The sequence below is a fragment of the Mus caroli genome, chromosome 11 (assembly GCF_900094665.2).
Source record: "Mus caroli chromosome 11, CAROLI_EIJ_v1.1, whole genome shotgun sequence".
NCBI classification, from domain to species: Eukaryota; Metazoa; Chordata; class Mammalia; order Rodentia; family Muridae; genus Mus; species Mus caroli.
The window spans coordinates 98,192,302-98,211,188 of record NC_034580.1 but is presented as its reverse complement, the minus strand read 5'-3'; the positions used below and the strand labels follow the sequence as shown (position 1 = coordinate 98,211,188).

The 18,887-nt window shown below is 50.4% G+C and overlaps 1 protein-coding gene across 1 annotated transcript; it reads right to left on the bottom strand.

The window, feature by feature from the left end:
• Window positions 1-107: 107 nt before the first annotated feature.
• On the bottom strand, window positions 108-16,975 carry C11H17orf53 (chromosome 11 C17orf53 homolog). The gene is made up of 10 exons (XM_021177128.2): window positions 16,760-16,975; window positions 15,097-15,147; window positions 9,664-10,731; window positions 7,303-7,386; window positions 5,820-5,960; window positions 5,238-5,346; window positions 5,017-5,102; window positions 4,566-4,691; window positions 2,961-3,078; window positions 108-605 (listed from the first exon to the last, which is right to left on the bottom strand). The coding sequence occupies exons 1-10, from the start codon at window positions 16,760-16,762 to the stop codon at window positions 514-516; spliced, it is 1,878 nt and encodes a 625-aa protein (XP_021032787.1). The 5' UTR covers window positions 16,763-16,975; the 3' UTR covers window positions 108-513.
• Between the last annotated feature and the right edge of the window lie 1,912 nt (window positions 16,976-18,887).

The window sequence follows — 18,887 nt, the reverse complement described above, 5'->3', positions numbered from 1 at the left end:
CTCTCTCTCTCTCTCTCTCTCTCTCTCTCTCTCTCCATGCCCTTTGCTCTGCCGTAGAGCCTGGCTGCCCTGGCCGGGAGAGGATGAGAGGGTGGAGAAGGAGGAAGGGATGCTTTATTTCAGAGCCAGGTACAGTAGCCTGCACCTCACAGTCACCCTGGTGGACAAGAGTTAGCTACAGGCCTTAGGTCACCTCTGCTGTGGTTGTGGCTCCTTTGGGCTCCTCAGCTGGCAGGGGATGGGGTGGGAGGACCCCACCTTTCTTACTGGCTAGAGGACGATGTGCCAGAGGGATAAGGATGTAGGGGAGCAAGCCCTGACCAGATTTCCAGGATGCCCACACCAAAAGAAGTCGTTGAATCGTTAAGCCAGGCAGCCCACTGTCTGGCCCATCACTAGGCATTTCAAGGTGGCCATGGGAGGCATCAGACCATGGGCTTGAGCTGTCTCCAGCTGCACTGGCGTTCTCTCCCAGATGCACCTAGCTTGTCTGGGAGCAGAGAGGCTGCCAGCTCATGGTGGATGCCCTGTCTTGAGACAGCCCCAGCTGCTGGGCTCACAGAAGAAGTCCTCGGGGAGCTCACTCAGGAGTCCATCCAGGTCATCTGCAGAGGGAGGTGGACAGGGGTCAATTCAGTGGCAACCACAGGATCCCACAAAACTCAGCTCTGAAGCCTCTGCCATTTAGGATACAGCCAGAAAGGTGCCTCCCCTGGGGCAGTCTGCCCATGCCAATGGGTCTGAGGGTGGCCTGGTCTACCTTTCCCTGGCTCCCTATAGACACTACACACAACAACAGGCAGGATACAACCCCTGGGCCCTTCCAGTAGGAATGGGGAATGCCCTATGCTTCCGTGGCTTCTTTCCCTCCTGTTCAGAGGCAGTGTTGAGCAGGAAGGACTCTGGAGGCTCCCCACTTCGACTTTCTCATTTACCGGGGTGGGGGGGTGTGCGCCCGGGACAGGTCTTAGGAGTGACAGTTCATCCACCTGGGCTGACAGTGGGAGAGAGAGCCTGGGCAGACACTCAGAATGAAAGGAGCCAGGCAGAGTGCCACACACCTTTGACCAGCATGCAGATCTCTGAGTCTGAGGTCAGCTTGGTCTACAGAGCGAGTTTCAGGACAGCCAAGGCTACAGAGAAACCCTGTCTACAAACAAACACCTCCCCAATACAAAAAGAAAAAAAGAAAAGGAAAAGAAAAGGGGACTGAACAGGGCCATTCCAGAGCTGGCCAGATGGCCAAGTGGGTGACTCCAGACCTATCTTGTAGAGGACTGAGTCCCACAAGTCATTCTTTGACCTTCACACAGGTGTCATGTGTCATGGCAAGTCTGCCTTCTAACAGATAAAATGAAGAAGAGAAGGAGGAGAAGGGGAGGGGGAAAGGGGGAGGAAAGAGAGAGAGAGAGAGAGAGAGAGAGAGAGCGCTTCTGACCAGCCCGGGGCTGTCGGATGTGGTGCTACAGGAAGCCAGCGATGCAGCAGGCCCTGGTAACACTTTACCGACTGTTACACTGCCTGTGAGCAGCGGTGATTATTTACTGCGAGCTCATTTTGCCTCAACAGCCCTTCCCAAGGCAGCTCAAGGTGGCTGCTGTGCTCAAACCCACTTTACTGGGTGAGCCAACTTTAAAGAGGTGCAGCAACTTGCCCCAGGTGGGCATGCTTAGGTGCTACCTGCTGCCAAGTAGACAGTGCCACTTCCAGCCCAGGATGGGTGGCTTGGAAGGCAAACTGTAAATTACACCCAAGAGCCCAGCTCCAGGCCTGGCAAGAAGGCCACAAAGGAGGGAAAGGAGCCGGCCGACCGGGCAGGACTCACAATTTAATTAAGGTGATGAGCACTGTGCTCAGGGCAGGTGGGACTGTTATTTGCTTACAAGGGAAAAGCTGCCCAGTGGGCTGGGCATGGCAGTGCTTGCCTATAAGGCTGGCGCTTGGAGGCTAAGGCAAAGGGTTTGCCAGGAATGTGACACAAGCTTGGGCTGGACAGTGAGGCCAGGCTGGCTGCGATTGCATAGAAGACTCTTCCTCGCCGGGCAGTGGTGGCGCACACCTTTAATCCCAGCACTCGGGAGGCAGAGGCAGGCAGATTTCTGAGTTCGAGGCCAGCCTGGTCTACAGAGTGAGTTCCAGGACAGCCAGGGCTACACAAAGAAACCCTGTCTCGAAAAACCAAAAAAAGAAAAAAACGGAAGAGACTACCTCAAAAAACCAGAGGTTGCTTTGTGGGCTGGGCTAGACGAGCCAGCTGGAGAAAACCATTTGAGATGAAGAGGAACAGGTGAAGGTTAGCCCCTCAGGAGACAGCAGGAATTGTATTTGTCTTCCGCCCTGTAGGGTGGCAGTGTGAGCGAGCAAACAACTCTCCACACTTGTTCTGTGACCACCAGCAACTTCTGACAGCTCTGGGGTCAGCGGCAGCAGGCTCAGTTGTACGGAGAGTGCAGGATTCCAGACAACACAAGACACTTCCAGCACAGGGGTCCTACGTAGGATCTAAACAAACCAGCTTTGTGGTTTACACCTTGGTGTACTGTGAATGTGCTTGGTGTGAGGTCCATGCCCACAGTCTTTCTGCCTCCAGGCCAGGCAGGATTGAATTTCTCAAGTCAAAAGCTAAGAAAGTGGTTTGGGATTATGGAGGCTCCACCTGAGAGTGGCTCTTGGGCCTCCCAGGTTTGTGTCCCAATCTCCCTGGCCACATATGGCTCCTTGGGTACCGGCAGGGTGGACTTGAAATGGGACAGAGACTGTGCCAAGCACCCAGGGGTTGGTGATGCTCCCTCCTGTAGCTGAAGGTACAGCTCTCAACTAGGTCTGCAGCCTTGCTGAAGGAGCCAGGAAACATGCTGTGCCAGTCTATACAGGTACAGCAGGAGGCAGGAGGTGGAGCTGAGTGGAAGCAGCCTTGCTGGGCGAGGCCAGAGGATGCTGAGGGAGGGGATGAGCCTTACCTGCCTCTGAGAGCTCCTCTTCTGGAAACGCCACCGCTGGGTTCTGTGCTGTTCTGAGGCCCAGTGTGGGCTCTGTAGCCACATCAGGCTGGAGGCTTCCATGGGAGTTTCCCAGATCCTGAAGACAGTGGATCTGGTTACCAGTGCTTAAGGATCCTGAAATCCCTGGGGGTGGGGGTGCCTCTACCGAAATGACCTCAAAGGTAGGGATTCCCAGGACAAAAACAAAAGGAATAAATAGGGCAGGGGCCAGGGTCACCCAGACCCAAGCTGATGGAAAAAGCTGAAACACCAACTACCCAAAACAGCAAACAACTAAATTAGAACAGACTTTCCAAATTCTATCAGTGTCTAATGTTTTAGGGACTCTGTATAACGATTGTAGAAGGTTAAGAGGCCATCCACCAGTGTGTTGAGGAGCTGGCCCAGGATTAAAATCAGTTGTTATGATGGCTGGAGAGGTGGCTCAGCAGTTAAGAGCACATGTTGTTCTTTCTGAGGATGCAGGTTCAATTCCCAGCAGCCACATGGTGCTACAGAACCATCTATAACCCCAGTCCAGATCTGATGCTGTCTTCTCACCTTCATGGGCACCAAGCACACACATGGGGCATGTGAATACTTGCAACAGTCACACATAAAAGAAAATTAATAAACCTTTAAACAAAGAAACCAACAAAACCCTCCATTTAAAAAAAAAGGAAGAAAAAATGTAAAGAAAAATGAAGGTTACAGAGGTGGGTGACTGTGAAGGTTCCACAGCGTCCAAGGAGAAGGAAGAAGTGTTAGTAGGTAATCAGAGGTAATCAGAGCTCTACAGGGCCTGGAGGTCATCAAGTCAAACACTTGTTCTACAGATGGTACAAGAAAAGGGGAAGGGCCGGGCATGGTGGCGCACGCCTTTAATCCCAGCACTCGGGAGGCAGAGGCAGGCAGATTTCTGAGTTCGAGGCCAGCCTGGTCTACAGAGTTCCAGGACAGCCAGGGCTATACAGAGAAACCCTGTCTCCGAAAACAAAAACAAAACAATCCCCCAAAAAAGAACAGGGGAAGGGACGGATGGGGCTTGCTCAAGGTCATAGTAAACATTATTAAGAGCTTGGACAAGACCCAGGTCTCCTATCTTCCTCTAGGCCAGGCTCCTAAGGATGGACCACCTAGCGTGATCTTCAGCTCAGACAGACACTAACGCTCCAGGGCATTGCTAGTGGAGGCAGAGTCTCAGAGCAAGGGCCAGCTCGCCAGACGCGCCATTTGTATTCCTGTTCTCTTCATTGCCACCTGGCACAGATGTGACCCTCTATCATTTTCTGCTACCACCCCCAGGGAGCCTTCGCCCCGGTTCTCAAATGACTCCCAACTTCTCAGATGATCAAGCCTGTGATCAGACATTCGGGGATCACCAGGAAACCAGCTGCTCTGCTAGGTCCTGTTACTCAGCAGTCTGGCAGGTGGCTGGAGCAGGGGCAGCAGAGAGACTCCTGTTCCCAAAGGCACCGCTTTCTGTCCCCTTCACACCTTTGCCCCCAGGGACAAGGAAAAGATGAAGTGAGAGAAACCAGGCAGGGGAGCTCTGCCTGTCACCATCTCTCCTGCCCCACTTACCTTGGGCAAGGGCTGAGGTGGCTCGAGGAAGTCCCCATCTCCAGAATCTAGACTGTAAATGTGGACTAGGTTGTTGGGTGTCACATTCAGGTAGTGGTTTCTGAGGGAAGGAGAAAACACTCCAATCTGGAGTTAGGAAGGGGAGTCAGTGTCTGGAGGGAACACGGTACAGTCGGACCTTAGGGTACCAACTTTCTTTCACTTCATGCCCTCAGCACCAAGCTCACCAGTCACCAAGCTGCCTTAGCCTTGCAGCCACAACAGAACCACTTGCCACCCCAAATATAACTCTCCATTCCCATTTACCCACCAAGAGTGGAACGGTTCACTGGCCAGAGGACCGCTCTCAGCTCCAGCAACCTCGAACTTATCTTCTCTCTTTGGTTGTGGGCAATGGAGGGAGGGCAGTCTGCCAAGCAAGGACAAACCGGGGTGGAGGGGGCTTCCCTACCTGCTTCAGCAAAAGCACCGAGCCAGGCTTCAGCTCACTCTGGTGTGTCTCTAGAAGCACTCTGTGCACCGTTCCAAGCATCTCTCCTGCAAAAGCCATAAGGTCTCTGTCTCAGGGTCAAGGGCACCGCAAGGGTCTGAGCCCCTGGCTGGGAAGTGGGCTGCTCATCTCTAGACCTCAATGGAGGTCACGCCGAAGAAACACCCAGGACCGCTCCTTACCCGTGGGGTCCTTAAACACCACACTGGCGTCCATTGTGCTCCGAGTCAGGGACTTGATCATTACCGCCATATTGGGGACCTTGTTCCTGGGGAGCTGCTTGAGGGCTGCCTGCTTACAAGGAGAGGCACTCACTGAGCTAGCCATGCCTCAGCATAACTCCCAATGACAACCAGGGGCGCTAACAGTCTTCCTTTTGACAGAGGAAGGCAGCTGGTGGGGCACACTCCACTCCCTGTTGAGCCCAAAGCTGGAAGATCCTTTTTTCTCTGTTAGGTTTCTTTCCTTTTGTATCTGCTTTTGTGGCCGACTCCACCATGGCAGGCCACAGGCAAGGAGTTACTGATAGACAGACCAACAGTGTCAATCTGTATCTGTACAGGGGAGATGCCAGGGAGGCAGTGTGCTTACCTCTGCCTCTCAGTCTGGTACCTGCAATGCTCAAAACTACGGATGAGCAGTGAAAGCATCCAACCCAAGGGACTTCAGGCTGCCCTCCGGGGACAGGGCTGGGGTAGGAGGTGGCACACAGTCTCTTCCAGCAGTGGACCAGGCAGTCGAGTCTCCCTTTTCAGGACCCTTACCTTGCGTAGCACCATGACAATACTGTAGGTATAGAGAAAGCAGGTGGGGTCTCCCTCGTCCAGGCCCAGAGCAGATTTCATGGTGAGCCAGGGCCCCTGCCTGAAATCTTCTTCCACGGATCCCTGGGAACTGGTAACAATCTGGTACCACAGAGCAGAAGGGAGGCTGCATTAGTGGATCTACCTTGGGGAAGGATCCATAACTGGGGCAAGGCAGACAGGGGGGAAAGAAACAGTGGATCCCCCGGGGTGGGGGATGGGCAGGGGAATGGCTGCCTCTCAATTATGGTTTCGAACAGAAAGTGGCATTGGAAACCTGGCTACATTCTGCATCTCTCACTAAGCGGCCAGAATAAAGGCTCGCCTTTCTTCTCCTTTCTTTGCCTTTCTAAGTTTGATTTATTTTATGTACGTGAGTACACTGTAGCCGTCTTCAGACACACCAGAAGAGGGCATGAGATTCCATTACAGATGGTTGTGAGCCACCACATGATTGCTGGGAATTGAACTCCAGACTTCTGGAAGGGCAGCTGATGCTCTTAACCATAGAGTCATCTTTCCAGCCCCTCCTTTCTTTTTCTAATCAGGTCCTGACTTTACTTATAATAGAGCAAAAAGCTATCATCCTTTTATTTTAAAGATTTATTTATTTATTTTATGGGTATGTATGAGGGCCCACGCAAGCAGGTGCTCTCAAAGGCCAGAAGAGGGCGATAGATTGCCTGCAGTTGGTGTGACAAGGCAGATGTGAGCCACCCGGTGTGGATGCTGGGAACCCAACAAAGGTTCACTGCAAAAGCAACAAGGGCTCTTAATCTATGCATCTAACTGTCTGGAAGTCTTAGGGATAAGGGCTCCCGGTACATATTTATATTTATATTTGTGCTTATAGGCTCACAGAGCGCCCTAGCCGTTTTGAACACAGTGATGTTGTATTTGATGCCCTGGTTTTAACCAGCAGCTGCCTTATATCAGCAACGACTTTGAATCCAGATAATTACTGCCAGGTTTGGACCTGCAGTGCATGGGCAGCCCTGGGGAGCTGCAGCAAAAATAAGGTGAAAACCAAAAGCAATGGTGGCTCTGAAGACAGAGAAGTCAATTAGAGCACCAGGAGGGAGAGGGAAGCTGGCCCCACCCACAGAGAGGGAACCTCCTAGAGACAAGATGAGGGCGGAGCCTTCCCAGCTGGGTTCCCAGAGACTTGAGAGGGTCCTCAAGATATCATAAGACTTATTACTCCTTCTTCCCTAAGGAAAGATGCAGCTAGCTGGGCCCAGAGTTCTCAGATGCAAGAGAAGGCTGAGGCATGACGTCAGGACATGCCTCATTCTCCATCTATAAACTGCTGCCTCCCCCAAAGGCCTTCTCCACCTGCCCCTTGGTCCAGGCCTAGTAGCATCAACTAAGGCATGCCAGGACCAGGACACCCCTGATTTCAAATGCTGCCCAGGAGGTGAAGATTTACACAGAAGAAAGTTACCTCAGTCTGGAATTTAGCCAGGGCCCCGTGTGTCGGAGTCTGGGGTGTGGAAACCATGATCTCCTCCAGATTCTCCCCGCTGTGCTGAGGGGCGAGAAGGCGAGAGCAAGCTCAGCAGCTGGTATTTACGAGTGCGGCGTCGTGTCTGGGTTACATAATGAGTTCAGGAAACTATCAGGGACAATTAACACATCTCACACTGCCTCTAACGCAGTCTCAAGAGCCTCACTCAGCTTTAAAAAGACACTTTGGGGATCAGTTTGAGAATGTAAGGAAACGGGAGCTGCCCCAGGAGCAAGACCCAGTGCCACCTGAAGGGGGCGGTGACCCAAATAGAGCCATCTGTGATCAGTTACTGAGCACTTTCCCAGAGGCCCTTTGCAGCAAAGAGCAGACCACCCTTTGGTTTTCTCTTGAAGGGCCAGGGAAGAGCATGCAACAGCAGGGGTCGTCAATCCCCTTGCCAGAAAGGAGAGTCCTACTGCAGCCAGACCAAAACTGGTCTGAGGGACCTCATCCCTCCACCACTGCCTACATCTAAACTCCTCAGGACTGTCTCACTTCCAACCCCGGCTTCCTCACGTCCCCCAACCCCCAGCCACACTGAAGTGTTCTGAGATCTCCAAGAGCTCCTGCTCTCCCCATTGCAGAGCCTCCATACACAGGAGCAAGGGCCAGGCAGAGCTGTGTGTCTCCGGGAGCTGGGGAAAGACCCCTCCCCGCACTGCACCGGCTGCATAGCTTCTCCCCTGCTTCTTCCACTGCACTTCAAGCTTGCTCTCCTTCCAAACAAACTGCCCAGTATCTACCTCTGGCTAATACGAGTGAGAAAATATTCCTGTCCAGGGCTAGCAAACAACAGACATTCAGCAAACACATAAAAGTAGGAAATTGTGTTTCCCAAGCACGATGTCACGGGTGGGTTCTCAAGTACTCTTCCTGCCCACTTTTTACATCTTTTCATAAAAGGTTTACCTTGAGGGGCCTAGCAAACACAGGAGTGGATGCTCACAGTCAGCTATTGGATGTATCACAGGGCTCCCAATGGAGAAGCTAGAGAAAGTACCCAAGGAGCTAAAGGGATCTGCAACCCTATTGTTGGAACAACATGATGTACTAACCAGAACCCTGGAGCTCTTGTCTCTAGCTGCATATGTATCGAAAGATGACCTAGTCGGCCATCAATGGAAAGAGAGGCCCACTGGACTTGCAAACTTTATATGCCCCAATATAGGGGAATGCCAGGGCCAAAAGAATGGGAATGGGTGGGTAGGGAAGCGGGGGGCACTATGGGGGACTTTTGGGATAGCATTGGAAATGTAATTGAGGAAAATATGTAATAAAAAATATTAAAAATTTAAAAAAAATAAATAAAAAAATAAAAAAATACAAAGCAAAAAAAAAAAAAAGGTTTACCTTGGCTAACAGAGTATGCTTGATCATGGCAGGGGCAGTGGCAACAGCCTGAGGCAGCCCAGTCCCATGGTCTGCATGGTGGGGAAGCAGAGACTGAGGGCTCGCTAACAGCTCAGCTACTTTACCCTTTTCCATTCAGTCCAAGGCCCGGCCCAGGGAAAGCTGCCTCCCACAACTAACGTGGGCCTTCCCATGTCGATTACCCTAATACAGGAAACCCCTGTGGGCACGCCCCTCTCCACCCGATCAGTGTTGAGACTGGGTCTCAGAGCCTGGCATCTGCTAGCTAAGTGCTACCTCTGAGCCACCCCTTCTTCCCTTCCGACTTCTGACTTCCATAGTTTTGCAAGCCTTATTTTTTGCAGTATATACATGTGTGTGTGTAAACGGGCATGTATGTGCACATGAGGAGGCCAGAGGACAACCTTAGACACAGTACTCCTATGCAGGCCTGAGGCACCTTGTTTTTTTACTTTTTGGAACTACATATGACTTTATTGTGTGGCTGTTTTGCCTGCATGTATGCATGTGCCTGTGCTCACAGAGGGCAGAACAGGATGTCCGCTCCCCTGGGACCGGAGTTAGAGATGGTTATGAACCATCACATAGAGGCTGGGAATTGAACCCATGTCCTCTGTAAGAGCTACAAGTGCTCTAACTGCTGAGCCATCTCTCCAGCTCCTCCTTTGTTTTGTGAGACAGGGTCTCTATCTTGGAGCTGACCCCCGTATGCTAGGCTGGTTAGTCACCAAGTCCCAGGAATCTTTCATCTCCTCACCAGAGCTAGGATTAAAGCATGTGTCACCATCCCTGAGCCATCTCTCCTGGCCTCGGAAGTCCTTTCTCCCCACTCTTCTTGCCTGTCTCCTGACAGTGAAGATATTCTAAGACTAGACCACTGCTTCTTTCCCAGGATCTTAGAGGCCAGGAAAACCAGTCACTCACTTGGTGAGGCAGAAGTCCTGCTGGGCCAGGAAAGCGGCGGGTTTTAGCTCGAATGGAGGGGTGGGAGGGCTGCTGGGGTGTCCGGTTGGTAGCAGTGACAAGCTGTACCAGGTGGTTGGTAACTACAGGTGTCTGCAGAGCTGGCTGAGTACCTGGGGTGGAAGTATTTCTGGGGGAGCTGACAGGAGATTCAACAGAAGACACTGGGGCTCGGGATGACAAGGGCCCCTGACAAAATGCTGCAGAGCTGCTGTGGGGACGTTGAGGTCCAGAAAAACGGGGTTTGCCACTTGACCACGCTCTGGGAGACTGAAGCGGCTGGCCCGGCACATAATTCTGTGGGCTGTTTCGGATGGTCCTTCCAGCCACTGGCAGATACTGAGGTACAGGAACAGGGGAGCCCCTTTGTTGGGAAGTAGAAACACATGATGTAGCTGGGACAGGAAGGCTGCCTGTGGCTGTCGTAGGTCTCAAGGAAGGCCATGGATTTCTACAGTGGACCATAGGCCCCTTCTGGAACGATCCACTCAGATCAGCTACTCGGGCCTTTTTTGCCAACACAGGATCCTCACAGTGCTTGTCAGGCAGGATCTGGGTGGCTCCACTGTCAGCTTCTAGCTCCAAGCCAGCTCCCTCGAGCTCCATGCTTGCCAGGGCCTTGTCAAACTCATCTTGATCAGGTGCTTCAAAGTCACCAATGCCCTGTTGATGGCTCTCAAAAATATATCCAGAGTGTGTGACTGAGGGCTGGGGGCCTGACGACTCCTGGAACACCTTTGCTCCTGTCATTCTTTGCTGACTACTCAAGCTGCTGCTAGAAATGGAGGCAGGTCTCAGGGACATAACTCCTGAGCTGAGTGGAGCCTTGGCGTTCTCCAGCATGCTGGAGGTAGGGAGGCACAGTCTTGGGACTGACTGGTTGGAGGTGGGGTATGATGGCATTGGTCTTGAGGATTGTGTCTGCAGAGTCTCCTGTGGTCTGGAAGAGACAGGTCTCAGGCACCCGGCATCCCTGGGCAGTGCACTAACAACGTGGTTCTCTGCATTCTCCAAAGCAGATAAGAAATCCTACAAAGAGACAGAAAGTGGACCTCTGCGTCAGGACTCTGCCTGCTCCTGGGACAACATCTCACTCAGCTCAGACTGGCCGTGCTCAAGTCTCTCTGAGGCTGAGGCTGACCTCCAACTCCTGAGCCCTGTGCCTCCTGAGTGCTGGGATTATAGGCCAGGACTATCACCATTGGGCTTGGCAGGGTCTCTGCATCTGGGAATTTAAAGCTGCTTCCAAGAAATAAATAAGAACAAAACCTTCTACCTTTACTGTTTAAGCGTGTAGTATGTCTGTGTGCAGATACACATGTAAGAAACCATGGCATGAGAGGCAACAATGACATCTCTCATCACTTACTATTCCTGTGAGCCAGTGGGCCACCAGGCTTTGTCAGGAGCATTCCAAGGCTATGTTTTTAGGTAGTCACTGGGTCTTCAGTCTCCAAGAGGAGGCTACTGGGAAGGCAAGGGAAAAGCGTCCCAGGGCACCGAAAGGCACCTCTCTGAAGGAGACCAGCTAGGTTCAGTCAGGACCCAGGACCGTGGCAGCTACTCTGTTGGCCACACACCCTTGGTACAGGCCCTACCTCTAGCCATGCACACGCACACCCATAGTCTTCAGGAAGACAGAGGGCCCCTGGATGCAGCCAAATAGACACAAGTTAAATATAGCTTCTCGGGCAAGTTAATTTAAGGACGGAGTGCATTTGGGAAGCAAGGTGAGACTGACACCTTCAAGTGCAGCAGACCTGTTCTGAGCATATTTTGAGTCAGAACTGCTGATTAAGTGACAAGAAGGCACTAGCTACCCCACCCCCACCCCCCCACAGCTGCTCCCTATTGTCAGGCCACCCTTCAGAGACCCCCAGGGCTACAACAACAACAACAGCGACCAGAAGTCCCTCCTCCTCACCCTGAGGCTTGCTGGTCCCCTTCCCTCCAGAGAGCTGACACTTAGCCAAAAGAGACTGGTCTGCCATTTTTAAGGAACAAAAGTGTGAAGAGTCAGAATCACTCAGTCGGATTCCATTATTACCCTGGCGTCTTCTGTCACCTGCTAGGACTCAAGAGGGCCACTTTCCTAGTTCCTTCTCAGCCTCTAATGACACATCTGCCAAACTGAAAGTTAAAGGCAGGGACATGTCTTGACAAAGCTGGCAGTGCAAACATCCAGTGAAGACCAGGTGGTGGCACATCCGTCACCCCTGCAGTGAACCCTGGGGGCAGGAGGATTCGGAGTTAGTGTCCTCCACCACACATTTTGGGGTCAGCCCAATCTCACTGAGAGACCCTGTCTCTCTCGTTAAAAACAAAACAGAATCTCTATGAGTTTGAGGCCAGTCCAGTCTACAAAGTAGTTCCAGGACAGCGAGGGCTACACAGAGAAACCATTTTGAAGAAAAAGAAAAAAACAAAACAAAACCACCACCACCACCACAACAAAAACCCTAAACCACAAAAACAAACAAACATACTACAACAACAGACAGAAAAAGTTGGTAGTTGAATAGTCTGTGATCACAAAGATCAAGTTGCTATATAATAAAAACAGACACCTGTAACTTCACTGGGTGTCAGGTGCACTCAGGTATTTTACTCGAACCCTCAGAGAATTCTTACAATGGCTCTCTGTATAGGTACAGGATGGATGCAGAACCTGAGACTTGCTGAGGCTGAAGAGATGCCTCAGTGGTGAAAAGCAGTCACTACTCTTCCAGAGGACCTGGGTTGAGATCCCAGCACTCCATGTCCAGTGACCCACAACTGTCTGTTACTCCAGCGCCAGAGGATCTGATGCCCTCCTCTGGCTTCTAGAGATTTCCACATGAACATGTACACACTCAGATATACACAAAATATATACATAAAATAAAAATTAAAAAAGGAAAGAACCAGGCAGAGGCAGGTGGATTTCTGAGTTCGAGGCCAGCCTGGTCTACAGAGTAAGTTCCAAGGCTACACAGAAAAACCCTGTCTAGAAGAAAAAAAAAAAAGAACTGAAGATTTGGACTGGTCAAAAAATAAGGTTAGACCTCACTTGAGCCCCCATCTGTACATCATTTACTCAAGGGAGGAACTGAGGAGGCTGGAGAGATGGCTCAGTAGTTAAAAGCTGACTGCTCTTCCAGAGGTCCTGGTTTTAATTTCCAGTACCCACAAGGTGGCTCACAGCCATCTATAATAGTGTTTCTAATGATCGCTACAGTGTGCTCATATACATAAAATAAATATTTCTTAAAAAAAAGAATATCACATAAATCAAATTACAAAAAAAGAAAATGAGAGAGAGAAGGAGAGAGAGAGGGAGTGAGGGAGCGAGAGAGAGAGAGAGAGAGAGAGAGAGAGAGAGAAAATGAGAGAGAGAGAGAGACTTAGAAGCAACAAGTGGGTTCTGCTGCATGTGAAGTGTGAGCTTTTAATCCCAGCATGCAGCACTCAGGAAGCAGAGGCCGGCAAATCAAGGTAGAGATGTCCAGTGTCCTAGATGAAACTACACCACTGGATCTGGATACGAAGACCACTGTAGACACTGGTTTGGGGTCTCTGACTGCACTACACCTCTGTAGACAGGCTCACTGTCACACGCCTGTAATCCCAGGACCCTGGAGGCTGAGGTAGGATGGTTTCCAACTCAAGGGGAGCCTTTTCTCCCCAGAGAGAACCTGTCTAGAAACAAGCGGCAACACAACACACCCAGTAACTCCTCTTTGGGGGGAGCTCGGGATGTGGCTCAATGGTTTGAAAACCATACTCCCGCTGGAAATAACCCAGGGAGGCCACAGAACAGAGGGATTTGCCCTGGTTCCCTTGGACGGTAAGTGACTTATTTATTTTTTCGAGACAGAGTTTCTCTGTGCAACCCTGGCTGTTCTGGAACTCACTCTGTAGACTAGGCTGGCCTTGAACTCAGAAATCCGCCTGCCTCTGCCTCCCAAGTGCTGGGATTAAAGGTGTGTGCCACCACTGCCCAGCGGTAGGTGGCTTATTGAAGAAGTTTCTCTGCCAGAAATTCTCACGTAAGTGGCATGGGGTAGGCCTTACAAGAGGGTGATTCCAAAATGTTGAGTGTGTGTCTCATTTAATTTCTTTTCTTCTGAGAAGGAAAAGAGGAACACAACAATGCCCTTCATTCTAGAGAAGACAAAGTGGGAGGCCAGAGTATGAAGTGATCTATCTGCCCGGGTCACAGGCCAGTTGGTGCCCTCGGGGTCTCACATCACCCTGCTAACTGTGCGGCCTCCTCAGGCGGCTCTCTATAAACACTCATCCCCCTTCAGGCATGCTATTATAAAAGTGAATGAAATCATCCTCCAGACAGCTCCCAGGAAGGCCTTTATAATTAAAGACATGACAGTTAGAATTAGGGAGTTAATTTGGTTTTTGTTTTTTTTTTTTTTTTTTTTTTTTTTTTTTTTTTTTGGTTTTTCGAGACAGGGTTTCTCTTTGTAGCCCTGGCTGGCCTCGAACTCAGAAATCCGCCTGCCTCTGCCTCCCGAGTGCTGGGATTAAAGGCGTGCGCCACCACGCCCGGCTTTCTTTCTTTTTCTTTTCTCTTCTCTTGAGACAGGATCTCATGATGCCCAGAACAGCTTTGAATTCTCTATGAGGCTGAGGACCTTGAATTTATGATGCTTCTGCCTCCATCTAGCAAATGCTCGAATCACAGGTGACCTCAGGTACCTGGTTTTATTGAGAACTTGAGCATTTAGGTCAGGGCTCTAAGATAAGCAGGGACCTGGACCCACTTACTCACACTCTGGACTTTTTTTTTCTTTTGTTTGAGACAGGGTCTCTCTACACAGCCCTGGCTGTCCTAGAACTCAAGAGATTTGCCTGCCTCTAGCTCCCGAGTGCTGCCTACATTAAAGGCATGCACCACCACACCTGTTTTATTTTTAAGACAGTTAAATACAGGCAGCAGCAGCAATGCAGGCCTTCAACCCCAGGACTCTGGGAGGCAGAGACAGGTAGACATCTGTGAGCTCCAGGCTAGTCAAGTCTACAGAGCGAGTTCCAGAACAGCAAGGGCTACACAGAGAAACCGTGTGCTGGAAACATACTGCAAACAAAGACAGTTGAATATGCTGTTGTTGTTTAGACAGAGTCTCTCTAGGTTGCCCCACGCCAGCCTGGGGTTCCTACCTTCCTGCTTCAGCCTCTTATGTACTGAAACTACAATACAAGCAAGTAGCACCAAGTTGGTCCTTGCTTACAATTATTTACACTTTTAGCCTGAGATAGATTTAAAAAAAAAAAGAGAAAAAAGATGAAAGATATGTCCATTGAAAGCTGCCTGCTGGGACTGGTCCAAAGGTCCTGAACTTGGCTGTGTCTCCACCTCAGGGCATCTTTTGCCACTGCAGGTCACCAACAGTTCCCTACCTCATCTTCAAAGTCCTCTTCCACAGAAAACAACTTCTGAAAACCACACGTCTGAAAAAGAAAACAAAGCACTTGAGACCGGAGGGAAACCACCGCCCGATGCATCATTCTGTATTCACTACAACCTTTTTCCCCAGCTCTAATGTGACCATCTCAAGTATACTGGGTTTCTGGTGTGTCTGGCTAGTACTGGAAGAGGGAAAAGAGAAAAAATTCGATTTAGCTAAAGACTTAAAAATACTTTCCTTAAAAAAAAAATATATATATATATATACATACATATAATGCACCCACCCACCCCCACACTCATAGTTTATCTGAACTACTCCTAGAAAGGGGAGATAGGGAAAGAGAGGCGACTGCTAAGGGAGACAAAGGCAGTTCTTCAGGGTCAGCATAAGGGTCTCAAGTAGCCCAAGTTGGCCTCAAATCATTATTATGTTGATAAAGGTAATTTTCAAATCTTATATAAAAGATGATTGATTTAGTGGGGGTGGGGTGCACTACTGCATGGGTGTGGAGGTGAAAAAACAACTTGAGGGAGTCGGTTTCTTCCACCCTGTGGGTCCTTAGGGATCTAATTCAGGTATCTGAGATAACCACCTTTTTGTTTGTTTGTTGTTTTGTTTGTTTTGTTTGTTTGTTGTTGTTTTGCTTTTGTTTTTTCAAGACAGGGATTCTGTATGTAGCCCTGGCTGTCCTGGCACTCACTTTGTAGACCAGGCTGGCCTCGAACTCAGATCTGCCTGTCTCTGCCTCCCGAGTGCTGGGATTAAAGGCACGCGCCACCACGCCCAGCGACAACCACCTTTTACCAGCTCAGCCACTTCCCCAGGCCCTGACCTTGAACTCCGGACCCTTTCCTTTCCCAGAGGATGGGATTACTTGCCTGCACCACCTCTGGAAGCAGGCCTGAGTATTCTGCAACAGAATCTCAAAGGTTGGTCCAACACAAGAAAGGACCATAAATCCCTGCCTGGAACCCTTGTTTCTGAGGATCAAGCCAGTGATTTCTTTCTACAGAGTGACAAAGCCCAAAGGCAAAGTTGCCAAGAGTGTGGACTGCCCCAGTCTACGGTTCTTCCTGGACAGCAGACTAAGACGAGTGTCACACCCACAGCCAGAGTTTTTGGTGGGGGATTGGGGGCGTGTGGCGTGGTAGCTGCTGCCTTTAATTCCCAGAACGCCTAAGGCAGAACTTTGAGTTCGAGGCCAGCCTAATCTACATACTGACTGAATTACAGGATTGCCAGGGGCAGAAAGCCTGTTTCAAGGACCCCACCTCCTCCCAAAAAATAAAAACGGAGGAGGAGGAGGAGGAGGAAGGGAAGGAGGGAGAGGAGAGTTGAATGTTAGTCACTCCAAGATCACGAGGTTGGGAGCAAAGATTCCAAAAGCCAGTGACGTTTGGGCTCGCAGGGATTGATGACTATTTTTCTGTCTGTCTGTAGGTCTGTATGTCCGGGGGAGGTGCCTTTCACAAGGTCTCCTTCGCGTGCGCGCCCTTCCTACCTAGTCCCCAGGTCTGCAGACTACACTCAGTCTCTACCAGGCAGATCCCGTCCTAGCTGACTAGCGAGCCGGGAGCCCAACCCGGAGTCCGGCTTCCCCGCGGCTGGAACGCCTCCTCCCCCGACCCCGGGCGGCGTAGACGCGGCATTACCATAACGACAGGCCGTGGGCTCCGGCCAGCGGATCGGCCCGGCCGTGTCAGACTCAAGGGTTCACCTCCAACTCGACCCAGATGTAGAGTAGGGAACTGTGCCCGGTCGCACTCCCAGAGCAAGGTCCAAGAGAAGCGTCTTTAAGACTGCAGCGGAAACTGAGAGAGGGGCGCCTAAGAACGTGCGCCCAGAGCGGCTTTCGAAGCCGCCGCCATAACAATAGCTCCGCCCCCTTAAAGGGAAGGCACCAATTTTTTTATCCTGCCGACACAAAGTCCTTCTTCCTCGGGCCTTCCGCCGCAGCCTTAAAGGGAAAGTCAAAGGTCTCTCGGTCGCCCCCAAGCGGTCTAGTCCAGCCGGCTGCCACGTTCTGGTTGAAAAGGAGCTTAGAGAAATCTTATAATCTTATACACTTTATTCTCCCTTCTTTTTTTTTTTGTTGAGCACACTAGTGACTGGTGATTTGAGAAGTGACTTCATCCTCACCAGAACGCAGCCGATCGTGTAGCCCAGGCTGACCTTAAACTCACTTTGTAGCCGAAAATAACCTTAACTCCGTATTGTTCTTCCTCTACCTCCCAATCGCTGGGATTAGAGGTGGCTGGTTTTATGTGGTGCTAGGGATGGAACAGGGGGCCTCACACTTTCTAGACCAACGCTGATTGGTTCCAGACCTGAGATCCTGAGAGCCTTAGCCATCATCCTCTGGTGAATGAGGAGGGATTGAACGATTTAGGGCCTTGCACGTGCTAAGCAAATGTTCAACACTAAGCTAATAATACGTCTAGCCCTAAAGAGTTTCTACAACAGAAAAATGTGTGCCTTCTTTGCATGTTAGAAGAATAGGCCTGAAAGCTGGGAGTGTATTCCAATGGTAGAACATTGTACTAAGCAACTTCAAGACTCTGGTTCCCATCTACCATACATACATACACTGCAGAAAAACAAACAAACAAAAACATAAACAAAAAAACCTTGGAGGCCACCCAGGGACTGGAAGGTAAGGCCTGGCTCAAGCATATAAGACATGTAAGACTGAAGGAAGAGATTGGGGATAGACAGGGTGTGTCTTTTCCTCAGAGCATAGTAGCCCTCTGAGCCACAGAAATATGACTAAATTGGTGGATTCTTCCTCAGAACAAGGCACATGTGCACAAACACCTGATGCTTTGCACATAATTATAGGGGGGTTGTCTTCCTGAAGCCTCGGGTCAAGAACTCAGTCCCAGCCAGGCGCTGGTGGCCCACGCCTTTAATCCCAGCACAGAGGGAGGCGGATTTCTGAGTTCAAGGCCAGCCTGGTCTACAGAGTGAGTTCCAGGAGAGCCAGGGGTATACAGAGAAACCCTGTCAAAACAAACAAACAAAAAACCCAAAACCAAAACAAACAAACAAAAAAAAACCTCAGCCCCCTGGAATTCTAGGAAGCAAAATGGTATAGCAGTAAATCTTTAAAAAAAAAAAAATGGTATAGCAGTTAAACTGTAGATGCTGAAGTCTTGATAGCTGGGTCTTAGGCTCTCAACTCTACCTCCTCTTTGCTATGTGAGTATGTGAGCTTGGTCAGGGTCATACCTGGAATCACATAGTACTCCAGGACTCTTGGCTGTTATCATTCCAGGTTAAATCAGTGCTGGGAGCCTCCCCCTATACTGAGCTTGTCATCCTGCTCTATCTGGGTCCTCTGGTCTGCTTCCAGCCTAAATCCCAGAACCCAGGTTTTCCATTTCTGAACTTATTCCTAGTCGGTCTGAGTTTCCACTGCTCTCAAACCCAGTCATTAAAGAGTTTAGCATACTTCTTGCTTCTCCCTCTCCACCCTCCCTTCCTCGACAAGGTCTCATCGCTAAGGGTGGCCTAGAACATTCCCTTTTGACAGAACCTCCTGGGATTACATGTGTGCGCCTCTGTGCTCAGCTAATGCCCTTTTCTTTTACGTTTTTTTCCCTTTTTTTAAAAAAATTATTTTTGTTGATTTTATGTCTGAGTGCTCAGCTGCATGTACACCTGCATGCCACAAGAGGGCATCAGATCCCCTCATAGATGGCTGTGAACCGCCATGTAGGTGCTGGGAATTGAACTCAGGACCTCTGGAAGAGCAAACATTGCTCTGGGCTGCTAAGTCAT

Coding starts and splice junctions, on each gene's coding strand:
- C11H17orf53 (XM_021177128.2), bottom strand. Junction 7,387..9,663: donor CAGGACTTCTGCCTCACCAA/GTGAGTGACTGG, acceptor CTCGCCCCTCAG/CACAGCGGGGAGAATCTGGA. Junction 5,103..5,237: donor GGTGTTTAAGGACCCCACGG/GTAAGGAGCGGT, acceptor TGGCTTTTGCAG/GAGAGATGCTTGGAACGGTG.